Source organism: Phoenix dactylifera, chromosome 15, assembly GCF_051530095.1.
Source record: "Phoenix dactylifera cultivar Ajwa chromosome 15, Ajwa_hap1_PhDact_Kaust_v1.1, whole genome shotgun sequence".
Classification (NCBI taxonomy): Eukaryota; Viridiplantae; Streptophyta; class Magnoliopsida; order Arecales; family Arecaceae; genus Phoenix; species Phoenix dactylifera.
In genome coordinates, this window is record NC_143204.1 from 2,348,772 (window position 1) to 2,364,591 (window position 15,820).

The window sequence follows — 15,820 nt, forward strand, 5'->3', positions numbered from 1 at the left end:
GACTATCATACAACATTGTCTTTTTCATTTCTTCAAGGATTCTATCAACTCTATTTTATTTATGGTGTTCTTGGTGTAGAAACAATTGTATTCAATATTATTTTCTGTGCACAACTCAATAAGAAATTGGTTTTCAAAACTATGCCATGATACAATTTTATTTTCATAGTTTGCAAACCTTTTTCATTTGAACCCTTTTTGTGAGTTTGTGCCAATGCAGAAAATATTTTAATTTAAGTGCCAAGAACAAAACCAATATTAGCTTTGAGAAATTTTCCACAATTACAAAATCAGAAAGCTTATCTCCTGGGTTCACAATCCTAGAGATCCAAATAAGTTCTTATGAAGAGTTTTCAAAGGCTAAAAGGTGAAAACAATATTTTCAGATTTAGAAATGATTCTAGTTTGTTTTTCTAGATGACATACATAGCAAACTTTGACCTTGCAAAAATTAATCTAAGTGAACCAATGACAAGGTCTTTTGAGATTAAGTCCATACTAGTATGAGTTGATTTTATATGCCAAAACTAGACTCTTTAATCTTGGTATTCTTAATACATATATTTAAAAAAAAATACCAAGTAGACATTCTTATGTTTATGATCAATAAAGGATAATGCCATGGATAACAACTCTCAATCAAGCATATAGATAATTCAAAGAGTTATTCTAAGAGTACTGATTAAGCAAATTATCCATCAATAACTGAAGCATAATATAGGAAGATGGAGTGATTTGGATATATTTTCATTTCATACCAAGAGTATCGCCTATATCACAGAAATGATTAATACTAGCTACAATTTCAATATGAGAGGATGCAAGGATTACTAATTTCATTATTTCTTCCATTTTGGTCACTCTTCTTAATTATATTTTAAGTTCTATTCTTTAACACGTGTCTAGAGAACCCATTGTCCAGATAACATCTTTCATTGGAATCTTGGGTAGCTAGACACATTTGCTAACAATGATCATGTTTTCAACTTAGAAACCCAAGCTCTTTTGGGTCCTTGCAGGTTAGCTATAATTGTTCCTTTTGGAACCCATATTCTCTTAATTACCATTTTGTCTATTAGTTTGCAGGTTTTAGGAGTACAAGTAATATACTTCTGCATACTCTTGCTAAATTTAAACAACATAGATTTAGCAAAAATAGATAATGAATTTTCAGTTTTCTGTTTTTGTTTATTAGTTTCACCAGATTTGTGAAAAATCGTTTTAGGATGAATAGTGGAGGATTTAAGAAATATATTCTCGAAAGATTTTTGAGTGTACCAAGGTTGATATCCCAATCCAGCTTTGTCATATACAGCTCTTGAGTTTTCTATCATTAAATTCAGTTTTTCAGAGCTGGGAGTGAATCTTTCAACAGTAGGTTTCAAATTATCAACTTCTTTAGTTAATTTTTCATTATCTTCTGAAAGCAATCCATTGTTTTTCTTAAGTTTATCATGGCTTTCAGTGAGAAGTTGATTTCTCTGATTTAGTTCTTTATTTTCTTTAATTAAGATTTCAATTTTATTATTTAGTTTTAGTTTTTCATCTATTAGAATTTGATTTTCATTCTTCAAGTTCTTGTTCCTACAAATAAGTTTCTTATGTTCTATATACAAATCAGAAAAAGCATCATGAAGTTCATCGAATGTAAAATCATCTTCAGTTTTATCATATACTTCATATTCAGAAGAGGAGACACTTTGTGTTTCAACACATACCTCGTTCTTGTATCCCACAAGGCATAGATTTTCAATATCTGCTTGCCTCTCATCTTCTTCAAAGCTAATTTTTGATTTGCTAAAAATGTTAGTGCTTTCATATTTAATCTCTAGCATATTCCAAATGTCTTTAGCAGTTATGCAAGAAGATATGTAATTAAATTCACTATCATTTAATGCACAAACTAGCACATTCATGGCTTTTGCATTTTGCTGAGCCATTTTCTTATCATGATTAGTGCTTGTGTGTGGTCCATTGACTATGATACTCCATAAATCATAGTCATGTGCTTGAATGAAGATGCGCATGCGTGCTTTCCAATATGTGTAGTTTATACCATCAAATAGTGGAGGTCTATCAATTAGTTGTCCCTCACTCATAGAACATTCCACTTGGGTTGTCATGATCTTTAACTCTTGATTGTGAGATCAATGAGTACTATTAGAGCACCTCGCTCTGATACCACTTGTTGCCCAAGGTGACAAGCCAAGAGGAGGGGGTGAATTGGTTTCTTCTAATTTTCGGTGCTTTAAACGTTTTCTCAATATAAGTGCGGTGGATGCTTTCTTAAGCTATTAGAATGATTTAAACTAGTGCAAAGATAGAAGATGATGCAAGAATAAACGGAAACACAAGCACAACACAAACACAACAATATATAGTGGTTCGGTGCTCTCCTTAGCACCTACGTCCACTCCCCAAGCGTCCCCTTGGGAATTCACTATAATCTCTCGGATTACAGTTGGATTGTTTTCCGGGCTCACAATCCAAAAACCTTTGTTGGTTTTACGGGCTCACCAACGAACCTATACACTTTGGTTTTCCGGGTTCACCAAAAATCTTTGTTGGTTTTGCGGGCTCACCAACGAACCTTTACACTTTGGTTTTCCGGGTTCACCAAAAACCTTTGTTGGTTTTGCGGGCTCACCAACGAACCTTTGTACTTTGGTTTTCCGGGTTCACCAAAAACCTTTGTTGGTTTTGCGGGCTTACCAACGAACCTTTACAAAGTGTTTAACAAATGAAAAGAAAAGATTCAAACTCCTAAATGAGCATATGAAACAATATAAACTACAAAGAAGAGTTAGAAGGTATTTATCGCTTTGAAGTCGCTTTGCTCTTCTTTATCAAGGATGCTTCACTCTTCAAGGGAGGATGGAGCTCTTGATGACTCTTTGAATCTGCTCAATCCCTTTCTTTGATTCTTGAATGAAGCCCTTGGATGAAGCTTGCCTTGCTAGGGTTTTCTCTTGAATGCACTTAATGTATTTTTCCAAAAGCTTGCTTCCTCTGATGAATACTCCCTCTTAAATACTTCTCCAACCTCCAAATAGTCCTTTCTGACCGTTGGATTGAAGAAACTAGCCGTTTATAGCCGTTGGGAGTCCAAAAAGCATTTCTGCACAACTAGCCGTTATGTTCAGCCCGTGTTTGGGTCGGCTCAACCTGTCCTTGGGTCGACCCAACCTTCACTTGGGTCGACTCAAACATTTCTTGGGTCGACCCTCTCAGAAAACACAGAAACTTGAAATTCAGCCTTCCTTTCCTTGGGTCGACCCAACCTTTCTTTGGGTCGACTCAACCTTGGGTCAGCTCAAACTTTTCTTGGGTCGACTCAACCTTGGGTCAGCTCAAACTTTTCTTGGGTCGACCCAACTTTCAGAAAATTCAGAATCTTGAATTTCAGCCTTTCTTCACTTGGGTCGACTCAACCTTTCTTTGGGTCGACTCAAGGTTTACTTGGGTCGACTCAACTTCTTCTTGGGTCGACCCTCTCAGTAAATCCAGAGAACCATTTTCTGAGTTGTTTGAGGATCTTGATGTTTGGGTCGACTCATGCTTTCCTTGGGTCGACCCAACTCACTGTTCATCTGTGCCATTTTTGCAGAAGTGTGCCAAATGATTTCTTGATGTGCCGGGGTCGACCTAATCATCCTTTGGGTCGACTCAATCCACACTTTGCTGCATCTCAAGGTTAGATTCATTCATATAAACAATGAAATATATCTATATCAATTTAAACAAATATACTGAGAGTAATGAACTTATAAATGAAGTATCAATTTAACTTATAGCATGCTCTAGATAATTGCTTGTTAATCATCAAAATAACACTATCATCCTCAAAAGCAGTTCACTCAGGTTCAAAAACCAAAAACAACAATTTTGGTCGTCATGGATCTGCTGGCTAGAAAAGGAGTGGAGAACATGAGACCACTATTTATGAGACACAGTCGTAGGGCAGTCTATGATTCACCGGTGAGTCCCACTTTACCCAAGCTACACAGGATAGGAACCACGGTGCACGATCTGATGGAGTCTGTAAGAATCCAATTGCATATAAGAGACAGACTCCTCGAAGTCATTCAGGAGAATACGATGCAACTGCAAATGACCTCGCACATAGAGTATAATTCATAGACGTATCAAATTCTGAATCATATACTGGATCCTATATAGTGCGTCTAAGGCATCTTTCGGTAGCTACTATCCTATGCAGTCCGTAGCATCTTACGAATCGAATTTTGCTGCTGGTTTATTCAGATGGGCCCCATCACAGCCGTTTTATCGGCTAATTTATCAGCCAAAGGATACCTCTTAGAGCCAGAACTTCAGCAGAAGATCCAAGAGTGCTTATAACCCAGAGTGCATTTCTTATGGAATGAAAATACAAGATTACAGCGTCATTTGGTTAGAAAGGTGCACTGATGTGCCTTCTGACTATGCTAATGATATAGATATCTACGAGAGGCATCGCCACTCGATGAGATTTTAGATATCGATATATATGTTGTATTTTAAATATATGTAATTGATTATAGTATTTTATATTTTTTTACCTCACTAGATTTGAGGATATTTTATATTGCTTCTTGTAGCATGTAACATCTCACTAATCATTTTATATTTTGTATCATTTTAAAACAATAAGATGCATAATTTAGATTAAACTGGAATCATAGAAACATCAAAAAATATCAAAAAAATATCAAATTAGGTTTAAAATTATTAAAAAAATTAAAAAAAAAAATTGATTACCAATTAAATCAACTTGAAAAACTCCAAAAAAAATTAGGCGTGCTAATATGGAACCGGCACACCCAAGCATACCGTGTGTTGGTACGGTACCGAACCAGTACCATGCCGACCGGTACAGATCTCGATACTGGTTCGGCGAACCATGATTCTTCCATCTAATAGTCTTAATAAGTGACACAATTTAGATTTAAACCTACAGGACCTAGTTGGTTTAGGTGATAACGGAAAATCAGAAAAAGGACAACCCCATCTCACATGATATATTATACTCTTCTACCAAGAAAGAAATACATTTGGATATTTCAGTACTCTTTAGGATGTTGGATAGCAATGAGTGGCTTCAGAGAATAACAGACAGCACAACCTGCTATCTTTGCTTCTATATCTATTACTATAAAGTAATTTCCTCCATCTCTCGTAATGATATAGTTTCTGTCCGCTGTGGCTTAAGTGCTATTGCTTATAGCACTATCCCCGTCAGGTGGCAATCCAATGCCCATTTCTAAGATAAGAAGAGCAAAACCTAGCTCACCTTGGTCATCCTAAAAGAGATCCCTACTAGCTAATCCAATTCGTCTAACCAGGGAACATCCCCCATGCACCTGACTACCCATATTTTTTCAAGAATCTAAAATTTTTCACTATCCGGAATAAGGTTTTGCCATACCAGTCGGTACTATATCATACCTGACGTACTCTATCATACAGGTACCGAACCAATACGCAATCTCGTACCAAACCGACACTCAGTACACCTTATTGTCTTGTACAATACCAAGTACCGACACTATAATAGATGATACCTATACGGGGTCCGATGCCGAAACAGGGAACCTTGATCCGAAATGATTTGAACCAGTATAATATTCTCAACACATAATTCTAAGGCACATTTCTCCCTGCATATTTTCACCATCACCATCTCCCTACTAAGACCCAGCATATAATATGTAGAGACTACCTTAAATCTCCAATTACATAAATGTTTGGTATCAAATACATTATACATAAGTCTCATTTTGTGACTTGTTCTTGTTTTCACCAGGACAACAAAGATTTCTAAGATCAAACGTCCGGTGTATATATTTTCCTTTAATCAGATATAATGCATAGGCAGGATTCCATATCCGATCAATATGGTTGGCTGCAATAATGGAGGATTTCATATCTCCAGTTTCCATGCTTACATTGGGTCAAGAGACTTCAAATAATTCGAAATTTACTGTCAAAACGATGAAGAGAGAAAAGCATTTGTTCCGAAGTCAGGTTTAGAAGGTCCCAATCTCCTAAATGTGATTGATTTTCTCTTCTTTCTCTCAATTTTTCATTTTTTTTAATTTTATATAAACATGGGAGTACCATTGAATAACTAAAATTTCTTGAGTTTATGCACATCAAAATAATGGAAAAAAGAACTGAAAGAACGGCTATTCCGAGGGAGAAATAGAAAGGGGCTTACTGTATCCCATAATACGGTTGCCGGGGCCCTCGGCAACATGAAAATAATCGGGCCATCGAGCCAGATAAGTCATGTAGAACGACATGTTGAACTGATCGGACGCGACAAAGAGGGAGATGGATAAGTATAAGAAGTAGAGAAAGGGAGAGAGAGAGGAGCAGAAGAGAAGAACTAGCAAGAGCGGAAAAGAGAGAGGGAGGAAGGGAGAGAGGAAGGCTTACGGTTTCAGTAAGGTGGTCGAAATTGACAGAGGCGAAACGGAGGAGGTCGTTGCAGCAGAACCTGCGGATGGTCGTCATGGGAACGGAGGAGAAACGCTGCCTCGCGCACCACACCTATTCTAGCAATCTTCCTGCACCCTGATCGTTCTAAGCCTTCTTGAGCTAGTACCTCCTCTGGCTAGGGTACGGTCGCAAGCAGACAAGGTTGGACGAGCCGGGCCAGGCCATTTACTCTGTGTAATGTGGGCCGGCCCAAGTCAGGCTCCCAACATAGCTTCTAAACTCTCCAATCTCCAAACCGTTCCTCCCCAACCCTCCTTCCGCTTAACAATGGTAACTGGGCTTGACCTAGACCATAGTCTGCAGACCAAGCTAGCTTTGATTTAAAATTTGAAAAAAAAATTAAATCATAACAGAAGACCATGATCCCCTGAGGATCCTAGTGTTATTTTGATGCTTACAAAGCCGTTGAGGCCATATGGAAGTGCTAATGTTATTAACTCAATTAATCCAGTACATAAGTGAGTAAGGAAGAAAGATTTGATACATCCTTGATACGCTTTGCTTGATACATTTAAAAGAACCTTCAAGAATACATCTAAAACAAATTATATTGGAAGAACTTGAGGAAAGAACTAATTTAGAGTTTAATATACCTTAGAGTCAAGTTCTTTTAATTGAAGCTTAACTCTGTCATTTACATGCTTAATGAGCTTAAACTTTAATGTGCCAAGCATCCTAAGGAGAAAGAAATGATTTGCAATGTTGTTACTTCTTTTATATGTTTAATGTGCAAATCTAACCTAAAGATGCAGAAAAACAGAGTTAGAGTCGACCCCATAAGAGATGGAGTCGACCCTGGCACAATTTGGCACACTTTGGCACATTCAAGCACAAATGGCACAAATGACACAGATCTTGGGTCGACCCCAGAAAAGCTCGGGTCGACCCCAGCTCGGGTCGACCCCAGAAAAAGCTCGGGCCAACCCCAGCTTCAGCCATCTAAAAATACAGCCTTTTGGAATTTACTGAGAGGGCCGACCCCAAGTTTTCTTAAGCCGACCCCAGAAAAAGTTGAGTCGACCCCAGATTGAAATGTCAAGAAAGCAAGTCTCTGAATTTTCTAAAAGGGCCAACCCCAGAAAAGCTTGAGCCGACCCAAGTTTGATGAACAGTGGTTTGAGTCGACCCCAGAAAAATTTGGGTCGACCCAAGCACAGGCAGAAGTATAACGGCTAGTTGTGCAGAAGTGCTTTTTGGACTCCCAACGGCTATAAACGGCTAGTTTCTTCAATCCAACGGTCAGGAAGGACTATTTGGAGGTTGGAGAAGTATTTAAGAGGGAGTATTCATCAGAGGAAGAAAGCTTTTGAAAACACATCAAGTGCATTCAAGAGAAAACCCTAGCAAGGCAAGCTTCATTCAAAGAGCCAAAAGAAAGTGGTTAAGCAGATTCCAAGAGACATTAAGAGCTCCACCAATCCTTGAAGAGTGAAGCAATCTTGATAAAGAAGAGAAGAGCCTTATTAGAGGGATAACTATATTCTAAACTCTTCTTTGTAGCTCATAATTGTTTTATTTGCTCATTTAGGAGCTTTAGTTCCTTATTCTTTATTCTTGTTGTAAGGTTTGTTGGTGAGCCCGTAAAACCAACGGTGTAGGTTGTTGGTGAGCCCGTAAAACCAACGGTATAGGTTTGTTGGTGCGCCCGTAAAACCAACGGTGTAGATTGTTGGTGAGCCCGTAAAACCAATGGTATAGGTTGTTGGTAAGCCCGTAAAACCAACGTAGGTTGTTGGTAAGCCCGTAAAACCAACGTAGGTTGTTGGTGAACCCGTAAAACCAATTGTGAAGGTTCGTTGGTGAGCCCGTAAAACCAACATAGGTTATTGGTGATCCCGAAAAACTAAGTAAAGGTTTTGGATTGTGAGCCCGAAAAACAATCCAACTATAATCCGAGGGATTATAGTGAATTCCCAAGGAAAGGCTTGGGGAGTGGACGTAGGTGTTTGGGTGTACCGAACCACTCTACATTGTCTTGTTTGTGTTGTGCTTGTTCTTGTATTTATTCTTGCTTTATATTTGATTTTTGTTCTAGGATAAGTTCACACAAGTAACTTAAGAAAGCTTCCACCGCTCTTAACAAGAAAACTTTTAAAGCACCAAAAATTTAGAAAAACCCAATTCACCCCCCCTCTTGGGTTGTCACCTTGGAAAACAAGTGGTATCAGAGCAGGTGCTCTATAATTTCTTATCTTGTGACTTTGACCTAACCGTTAAAGAGCCAAAAATCATGACAACTCAAATAGATAGTTTTCTAGGAGAGGGACAATTAATTGATAGACCTCCACTATTTAATGGTATAAACTACACACATTGGAAAGCACGCATGCGCATTTTCATTCAAGCACATGACTACGATTTATGGAGTATCATAGTCAATGGGCTATACACAAATACTAATCATGATAAGAAAATGGCTCAGCAAAATGCAAAAGCCATGAATATTCTATATTGTGCATTGGATGATAGTGAACTTAATAACATATCTTTTTGCATAACTGCTAAGGAAATATGGAGTACGCTTGAATTTAAATATGAATGCACTAACATTTCTAGTGAATTTGAAACTAGCTCCGAAGAAGAAGAGCAGCAAACCGAAATTGAAAATCTATGCTTTGTGGCACATGAAGATGAGGTATGTACTCGAATACAAAGTAATTTCTCATTCAAAAATCAAGTACATACTGAAGCTCAATCTGATTTTACATTTGATGAACTTCATGATGCTTTTTCTGATCTATACTTAGAATATAAGAAGCTTAGTTAAAGAATAAAAAGCTAAATCAGAAAAATCTATCTCTTGCTGAAAGCTATGATATAATTCAGAAAAATAATAAATTGCTTTCAGAAGACAATGAAAGGTTAACTAAAGAAGTTAACAAATTTAAGCCTATAGTTGAAAAATTTACTATCAGCTCTGAAAAGCTGAACTTAATGATAAATAATCAAAGAGCTGAATTTGAAAAGGCTGGATTAGGATATCAATCTTGGTACACACAAAAATTCCTTAATGACATATGTGTTAAATCCTCTACTATCTATCCTAAAATAGATTCTAATTTTTCTGATGAACCTAATAGGCAAAAACAGATAATTGTAAGTTTATCTACTACTCATGTTAAATCTATGTTTGTTAAATTTAACAAGAGGATGCAGATGAAAGTTATTCCTAGGTTCTTCGGTGTTTAGCATGCTGATTTTTTTTTTTTTGAAAACCATGGCTGAACCTGATCGGGTTGCCTACGTACCCCTTCACAAGGAAAATCAAGCCACACGTAGTTCTTTTAAAGTTTCAAAAATACAGCAGAAAAATGAATCAAACAATTTAATTCATGCATGCTTACAAGATCAAATCTAGAAATCAGCACATTAAGAACACATAGGATTATGCCGGAATCGTTTAAACAATTATGCTAAAGCTTTTATGCATAATTAACTATCAGATCTGAAACATAAAAACTCTATTCCAATTAATCTCCGAATATCCATCAAATGGATTCTAGAGATATCTCCGTGAGGAGCCCCAAAAGAGGGTAAAACCTCGGAGAATCGGACCTAGACCTTGACACCATAATAAATGATTAATGCTAGATTAATACCTTTTATGATGGATGAAAGTTGTGAATCTGATTCTTGACTTCGCAGCCACGTACACGAATGGCCTCAACGAGAAGTACACGCGAAGTCCTGAAGGATCTTCTTCCGCAACAGTGCTAGCAGCTGCAGAACACTTGAAAGTTGAAATCTGCCCGCCGGGATTCAATCAACTCTTGATCAATCGTCTTGAAGCAGATAGAGAGAGGACTCATATCTAATCTTGAATCTTCTAGATATTCACCCTGAAAACCCTATCTAAAATGGAGAAGAAGAGGAGGAGGATGTGGGTGAGGAAGAAGGCTGCAATGGATGTGTTTTCGGTGCCCATGTTTGATCCCTTTTAATGGCCTCCGAATTTTCATTCAAAATTTAAAATTTATTTTCAGAAAATCTCCTTTAGTTGGCACATGCAAAGAAATAGGAACAACCCAAATCAGATCTCAACCAAATCTGATTTAAATTCAAATTTTAAACACATGTGCAAGAGGGGAGGAAATTGAAATCCATGCAGCAGAATTTTCCTACCTCTTGTCGCATATATTTCATTTGATATTTGAATTTAAATAATTCAGAGGTTCACACGCAAGCTAGGGAAGTTATTTGATGTATGAAATCATTTAATATATTGCTTAATGTTTGAATTCAAATTCAAAAAACAAACAATGTCGCCATGTGTCAAGCAATGGGTCCATGCGCCATGCAATAATTTTGGTTTATTTAAAATTCATGAAATCCAATTCCATGTCACCACTAATTGCCACATCATCTGAGCCTAATTCTCTTGGGTTGCACCTAATCAAATTTGGTCAAACCCGGATTAAAATAAAGCAATTTGGTTGAACCCAATCTAATCAGGTCAGACCCTGATTGAGCTCAAATTGAATCCAATTCAATTTTTGGCTCATCCAAACTCAATCAAATTGAATTAATTACTTTGTATTGGAACTAATCCAATTAGGTCAATTCCTAATTAAGAACAAATTAATTTAAAATTAATTTGATCAGCTTAAGTCCTTTTTGGTTCTGACCTAATCCAATCAGGTCAAAACCCTGATTGAGCCCAAACTTGAATCCAATTCAATTTGGCTCATCCTTAGCACAATTACTCAATCAAATTGAGTTTATTAGTAATTTAATTACTAATTAATCCTTCCATAATTACTTTAATTATTTTATAAGATAATTTGCTAATCAAATTGACCAAATTACCCCTGAGTGATTCTTAATCATTCATCAGCTTTCTTGATCAATCAGGAATCTTCTATGCGTGTGACCTCATAGGTTCGAACCTAAGCCGGTAGTATAGGAACAATTTCCTACACTAATCGATGTGACCATCTAGCAATGGTACCCGACGTCCGGATAGGTCGAATATATGCGAAGCAAATATTCTGGAATCCTGAACTATAATTACTGTATAATTCAATTCTTTTGACTCCTAATGCCAGGATGACATAGAGCTCACTGTCAACCCTATAATTAGTACATCCATTATGTGATTAACTTTAGATATCCCATGACTCCTCACTGGGATTATCCTGGCCAAGGTTTTGCTAAATTAATCACAAGACATTATCTTCTGTTTTCAGAAGGGGTCAATTCTATCTTGACTCACAACTGACTACGCAAGTACTTGACTGCACCCAGTGACCTTCCGTCACTGAATTAGAAATTCAGGTAGTCCGGTACCAAAGTACAGTGAGTTGCTTGCTAGTCACAGGTTGCGGTCTTAGGTCAGAGGGCCAAACTTATACCCATATCCACTCGGAACATCTTTTGACAGTAGAGCGTTCCGGAATTGGTCACGTTCAGTGAAATGTACTCCTACACTTCACCTGTATGGCATACCAGTGTCTCCACACTCCTTGGTTAAGAGGACAACCAACGTATATGTCACACAATGACCTAATCTCGATAATGTTGTCGTCCTAGTAACAACATATCATTTGGTCGCGAACAAGTTTAAGGACTCAAAGATAAATCCTCCTTTATCATAACAAAAGTCCTAAGGACTGAAAGAGTAGATGCCCTACAAGCCAATCGCAATATGTATTGTGAAGGATTTTCTTTTGATTTTCCAAATCATGTACATGACATTTAATATAAATAAAGGCATTGTGTTTCATCATATGCTGTTGATTATATTTGTAATGAACCCCTTAGATTAAGGCAATGATTTTGAGGCTATAATGAGATCATACTAGTGAGACCTAAAATCCTAAAACCCTAATCTTAAATATTTCCAGTCATTGGTACATTGAGTCGGGAATCAATATTTACCGGAAAGACTGGCACATCTTATGTATGCTCGATGCAGAGGGTAATTGATCTCACAATCACTTGTGTGGAGACACTAATACAAAGATGTGGGTGCTCATTAGAGAAATGAGTTCACTGAATTGATCTACAAAGAGAAATCTTATGAAGTCTTACTTACATGTCAAAAGATGATTCTCTTAGTGGGAGTTGTGCAACTGATCCTTTGACCTGAGATCACCATAGTATCTTGTGCACATAAATCCATATTTTGGTTTTCACTCATTTATGACAATAAGTTATGTACGAGGTCTTCTAAATATGGTGGAATGTGTACGAAGATTATGAGTAGGTCAACAAGGAATTAATCACTTCTAGTAAGAGAAGATCGCATCCTATTTATTCTAATCATATGATAATTCAGGAAGCTTTTGATCAAAGCACATTGAAAATTAGAAAAAGTTTCTAATATTTCATTATTCGAATTATCATTAGAAGATTGAGAAATATATGAATATGAAATTGAGTTTGACATATATTCATACTCATATACATATTCAGGATGCAGTTTGTTTAAAGGATTGAATTGCACGGTAACTTGCCACTGAAGGGTATTTTTGGTATTTCCACCAAATTTTATATTTTCTGAGTAGACATGACACGTTGCTAGATGTCAATCTTGTCTTATAGGTTTGATCGAATTAAATAGTTTAATTCGAACACTAATTAGAAAGGATTCTAATTGTTAAATTCGGGTTCACGCAGTTTGGACTTAAATCGATTAGAAGAGTTCTAATCAAGTTGGGTCAACTCGCACTCACACCTATTGCTGGCTAAGTATGGAACCCAATGGGTCACACACAAGAAAACTTATTGAGGGTTCAATTGGATTAGATCATGTTTGCAAGATAGACATCCTAGCAGGTGTTGCAAACCCTTAGCTCTTGATTCGAATTGGATTCGAATCCGATTCTTAATTGATCTAATTTGATTAGATCATGTTCTAATATGGGTTAGCCAAGAGTTGGCACCTAATTGGCTTGGTTTGAGTCTAATTGGATTAGATGATGCCCTTTCATGAGAGGATGCATCTCCAAGGGATGCATCCCTACACCTATTATAAATAGGCTAGCACTCCATGGGTTTCATCATTCCAACTCCACCCCACTCCTCTCTTCTTTCTTTCTTACATTAGTTTCTTTCTTTCTAGCATTGCTTCTAGTGTGTCCTAAGCCAAGACAAGGTGGTCTTCTTTAGGACAAAAGGATTGGAAGTGATTTTAGAAGGTTAAAGTAAAATAGAAAGAAAGGAAAGCAAGCCATTAGAGTTCTTTAGAAGAATTCTGCATTAAGGATCAAAGTCTTTGGAGCTTAAGACTTAAATCAAGTTTTCATGTGGATCAACGTTGAAGGGTGAACACTTGGGCACCTAGTGGAAATTCTGCACGTTGGATTAGCGTTAGAGGTATTCTTCTATTGCTGCATTTATATTATATTATTTGATTGCTTTCATTAAGGTAATCTTGGCTTATAAGGGTTTTATGTTAAGGAACTTTATCAAAAAATTTTTAAAATTCCTAACTTCCGTTGCCCATTATAGCATGCTAAAACCCTTCAGTGGTATCAGAGCCACCCTTAATTGGTTCAATCAGGTGATTAGCCATGATGTATTTATGCTATGAGATAGTATTATGTTATAAATTTCATGATATGAATTTTCATATGAAGATATGTTAATTGATTTAGTTAATTGGTAATAATTTATACATGCTATGAGATAGCTATGATGCATGATAGTTGGTTATGATTTATATATGCTATAAGATAGATATATAATTTGTTATAGCATATACAAAGACATATGTTCAATATGTTATAATTATAGAATGTGCATGAGACTAGTAAGCCCTCAATAATATTATATTAAGTCATAGTGTTGAAAAACTTTGAGCTGACCCATTCTAGAATAATTAATCTAATTGGTGTCTAAGGAAAGCACTAAAGGTGGTTACTTAATTAGGACCTTACTCTCTGAGTAAGTGGAGCCTCCCACCTGCTTACCTGGCCAATTGTTTGATTGCCTATTATGGATAAGCTTAATGTTGATAAAACACTACTGATATCCTTCCTTCATGCCTCGACATTATTATGTCAAGATCCATGCTAGTTTGTTGTGCAACCACAAGACTTGCAATGAGGACTGATGTTATACTGTCTTGGTGCATAGAGATGCTTATGGCATATTTTAATATGTTGCTTTGTTGTGCAACCACAAGGGCAATATTATTTGAATATGACTATATGAAAATGAAGGATTTGACTTAACTAAAACATTATAGTTTGTTGTGCAACCACAAGGCTAAAAGTGTTTTAAGAGGATAGGATAAAGTTGAGAATTGCATAAGATGCAATTGAAAAGAGTTTCCTACCTTTGAACTCATAAAGATTTGTTGTGCAACTACAAGGCTTTTATGATGAATTAGGATCTCAATCCTACTAAGAAAAATTAGATTTTTTCGTTTATCATAGGAGAGGGCTATGATATTCGATAAAATAGTGGGAGTAACAATTAGATAAAGTCCTTGTCTAATTGTATATATGTCATCATGATTGGTTTGTTTATGATAGTTTTGTTCTTTGCTTATGTAGAATTAATTCTGAATTAAATAGCATCTTCACTATCACTAAGAGGCATCTTGGATGCCAACAAGTTGACCGATCCAAACTATGTAGATTGGTTGAGGAATCTTAATATTGTACTCACTCAGGAGAAAATTTTCTATATTCTTGAAACCCCTGATCTTGGAGATCTAGGGGATGATGCTATAGAAGAGGAGGTAGCCACACATAAGATGTGGAAGAATGACAGTTTAACTATTAAATGTATCATTCTTGCCTCCATGAGCAATGAGCTACAGAGACAACATGAGAACATGGACACTCAATGCATACTTCTTAATTTAAAGGAGTTGTATGGAGAGCAGAGTAGAACTGCTAGATATGAGATATCTAAGCAATTGTTCCGTGCTAGAATGAATGAAGGAATGTCTGTGCAAAACCATTGTCTTATGGTTATAGACTTGATCACCAGATTAAGTCAATTAGGTTTTGCTATGGATAGTGAGCTCAGTCAGGATTTGATCCTGCAATCACTACCTGAATCATTCTCTCAGTTTGTTGTGAATTTTCACATGAACAAGCTGAATGTCTCACCGCCTGAGCTGTTAAATATGTTAAAGACAGCTGAAACCCATATCAAAAAGGAAAAGGGTCCGATCCTTCTTGTTGATAGGGGCTCAAGGAAGAAATCAGGCAATAAGGATTTTAAGAAAAAGTTGAACCCTAATAGTAGCAAGATCAAGAAGAAGAAAGGAAAGAAAAACTCCAAACCCAGTACCTGTTTCCACTGCGGCAAGGAAGGCCACTGGAAGAGAAATTGCAAGAGTTTTCTTTCAAGTATGAAGACC

General features: G+C 36.7%; 1 protein-coding gene across 2 annotated transcripts in view; it reads right to left on the bottom strand.

Annotated features, from left to right (window-relative positions):
- LOC103695677 (Acyl-CoA N-acyltransferases (NAT) superfamily protein) overlaps window positions 1-6,606 on the bottom strand; it is a 47,044-nt gene extending 40,438 nt beyond the window's left edge. For both annotated transcript variants that reach the window (XM_039122836.3, XM_088711781.2), the window contains exons 1-2: window positions 6,439-6,606; window positions 6,218-6,308 (exon numbers count right to left, since the gene is read on the bottom strand). In XM_039122836.3, coding sequence (XP_038978764.2) covers window positions 6,218-6,308; window positions 6,439-6,516 — 169 coding nt within the window. In that variant the 5' untranslated portion in view covers window positions 6,517-6,606. The remainder of the gene's footprint in view (window positions 1-6,217; window positions 6,309-6,438) is intronic.
- Window positions 6,607-15,820: the final 9,214 nt, after the last annotated feature.